At 57.8% G+C, this 2,741-nt stretch overlaps 1 protein-coding gene across 1 annotated transcript in view; it reads right to left on the bottom strand.

The window, feature by feature from the left end:
- Nucleotides 1–2,741, bottom strand: part of LOC104289681 (IgGFc-binding protein-like) — a 26,399-nt gene that overhangs the window by 2,627 nt on the left and 21,031 nt on the right. Inside the window, exons 15-16 of the mRNA XM_009888668.1 lie at nucleotides 2,452–2,728; nucleotides 3–298 (exon numbers count right to left, since the gene is read on the bottom strand). Coding sequence (XP_009886970.1) covers nucleotides 3–298; nucleotides 2,452–2,728 — 573 coding nt within the window. The remainder of the gene's footprint in view (nucleotides 1–2; nucleotides 299–2,451; nucleotides 2,729–2,741) is intronic.

The following is a 2,741-nucleotide window of genomic DNA, read 5'->3' as shown; positions in this document are numbered from 1 at the left end:
ACCCGGTGGTCCAACCGGGGATGTCGGCCACTTTCCAGGAGTCGGCAAATTGGATTTCGTCGGGAGCCGGTTGCCCGTTGGGCAAAGCCAAGTCGTTCCCGGGGTCGCCGTCGGCGTTGCCGCAGAGGCCGCAGACGGCCCGCGAGTAGGTGTTGGGGAGGATGACGCGGGCGTAGCTGTACCAGTCGAAGGTGACGATGACCTCGAAGTCGGTCTTGATGAAGCCGTGGACCCCCCTGAGGTAGACCTGGAGTTTGTCAGCGTGGCTGAAGGGCAGATCCACCAGGATCCCGTTGACCTGGAAGGACACCGTAGGGTGCGTGAAGCCACACAATGGCTTTGAAGCCCACCAAGAGGCCACGCAACAGCTTTGAAGCCCACCAAGAGGCCACACAGCAACACTGAGGCCCACCAAGAGGCCACGCAAGGATTCTGAGGCCCAACAAGATGACATGCAAAAGCTTTGAAGCCCACCAAGATGCCACGCGGCAACTCTGAGGCCCACCAAGAGGCCACACAGCAGCACCGAGGCCCACCAACATGCCATGCAATGACTCTGAGGCCCACCAAGAGGCCACGCAACAGCTTTGAAGCCCACCAAGAGGCCACACAGCAACACTGAGGCCCACCAAGAGGCCACGCAACAGCTTTGAAGCCCACCAAGAGGCCACACAGCAACACTGAGGCCCACCAAGAGGCCACGCAACAGCTTTGAAGCCCACCAAGAGGCCACACAGCAACACTGAGGCCCACCAAGAGGCCACGCAAGGATTCTGAGGCCCAACAAGATGACATGCAAAAGCTTTGAAGCCCACCAAGATGCCACGCAATGGCTTTGACGTCCACCAAGATGCCACGCAACAACTATGAAGCCCACCAAGATACCACACAGCAGCTTTGAGGCCCACCAAGACACCATACAACAGCTTTGAAGCCCACCAAGAGGCCATGCAGCAACTCTGAGGCCCACCAAGAGGCCACGCAACGGCTTTGAAGTCCACCAAGATGCCATACAACAGCTTTGAAGCCCGCCAAGAGGCCACGCAGCAACCCCGAGGCCCCCCAAGAGGCCACACAGCAAATCTGACGCCCACCAAGATGCCACACAACAGCTTTGAAGACCACCAAGAAGCCACGCAGTAAATCTGAGGTCCACCAAGAGGCCACACAGCAAATCTGACGCCCACCAAGATGTCGCGCAACAGCTTTGAGGCCCACCAAGAGGCCATGCAACAAGCTTGCTACTCAACCCCATGCCATACGACCTTGAAACCCACCCAGATGCCACGCAATGAGTTGGCAACCCAGCAGGACACCATGCAATGACCTTGCAACCCCACCAAATGCCATGCAATGAGTTGGCAAGCCAGCTGGACACCATGCAATGACCTTGCAACCCCACCAAATGCCATGCAATGAGTTGGCAAGCCAGCTGGACACCATGCAATGACCTTGCAACCCCACCAAATGCCATGCAATGACCTTGCAACCCGCCTAGACACCACACAAGGACCTTGAAACCCACCTAAACACCACACAACGACCTTGCAGCCCACCCAGATGCCACGTAACGAGTTGGCAACCCAGCAGGACACCATGCAATGACCTTGCAACCCCACCAAATGCCATGCAATGACCTTGCAACCCGCCTAGACACCACACAAGGACCTTGAAACCCACCTAAACACCACACAACGACCTTGCAGCCCACCCAGATGCCACGTAACGAGTTGGCAACCCAGCAGGACACCATGCAATGACCTTGCAACCCCACCAAATGCCATGCAATGACCTTGCAACCCGCCTAGACACCACACAAGGACCTTGAAACCCACCTAAACACCACACAACGACCTTGCAGCCCACCCAGATGCCACGTAACGAGTTGGCAACCCAGCAGGACACCATGCAATGACCTTGCAACCCCACCAAATGCCATGCAATGAGTTGTCAACCCAGCAGCACACCATGCAGTGACCTTGCAGCCCCACCAAATGCCATGCGATGATCTTGCAGCCCACCCAGACCACCAACCATGCAATGACCTTGCAACCCCACCAAATGCCATGCCATGACCTTGGAACCCACCCAGATGCCACGCTGAGTTGGCAGCCAAGCAGGACACCATGCAATGACCTTGCAACCCCACCGAATGCCACGCAATGACCTTGCAGCCAACTCAGACCACCATGCAATGACCTTGCAGCCCCACCAAATGCCACGCAATGAGTTGGCAAGCCAGCTGGACACCATGCAATGACCTTGCAACCCCACCAAATGCCACGCAATGACCTGGCAGCCAACTCAGACCACCATGCAATGACCTTGCAACCCCACCAAATGCCACACAATGACCTTGGAACCCTCCTAGACACCACGCAAGGACCTTACAGCCCACCCAGACGCCACTCAAAGACCTTGCAACTCAACCGGCCCCTCATTCTCCCTTACCTTGAGCTTCTGAGGGTGCGCCTGGCTGAGGCTGAGGGTCATGTTGTAGACCTCCAAGGTGACCTCCTTGGTGTAGGAGACCACGCGGCTGCCCCGGTTGTTGTTCTCCACCGTGACGGTGAAGGGGATCAGGGTGGGGTCATCAGAGCAGAGGGCGGCCAACTGGTAGACGCAGGTGCCCATGAAGTCGTAGCGGCGCCCGTCGAAGGTGGTGTAATGGGGGTCGCCGGTGGCCACGCAGATGGAGCGGCTCTTGGCCACGCACCGCCGCACGCCCCTCACCACCGCGC

The sequence above is a fragment of the Charadrius vociferus genome, unplaced genomic scaffold, assembly GCF_000708025.1.
Source record: "Charadrius vociferus isolate BGI_N301 unplaced genomic scaffold, ASM70802v2 scaffold497, whole genome shotgun sequence".
NCBI classification, from domain to species: Eukaryota; Metazoa; Chordata; class Aves; order Charadriiformes; family Charadriidae; genus Charadrius; species Charadrius vociferus.
This window is presented reverse-complemented; position numbering and strand designations above follow the sequence as displayed.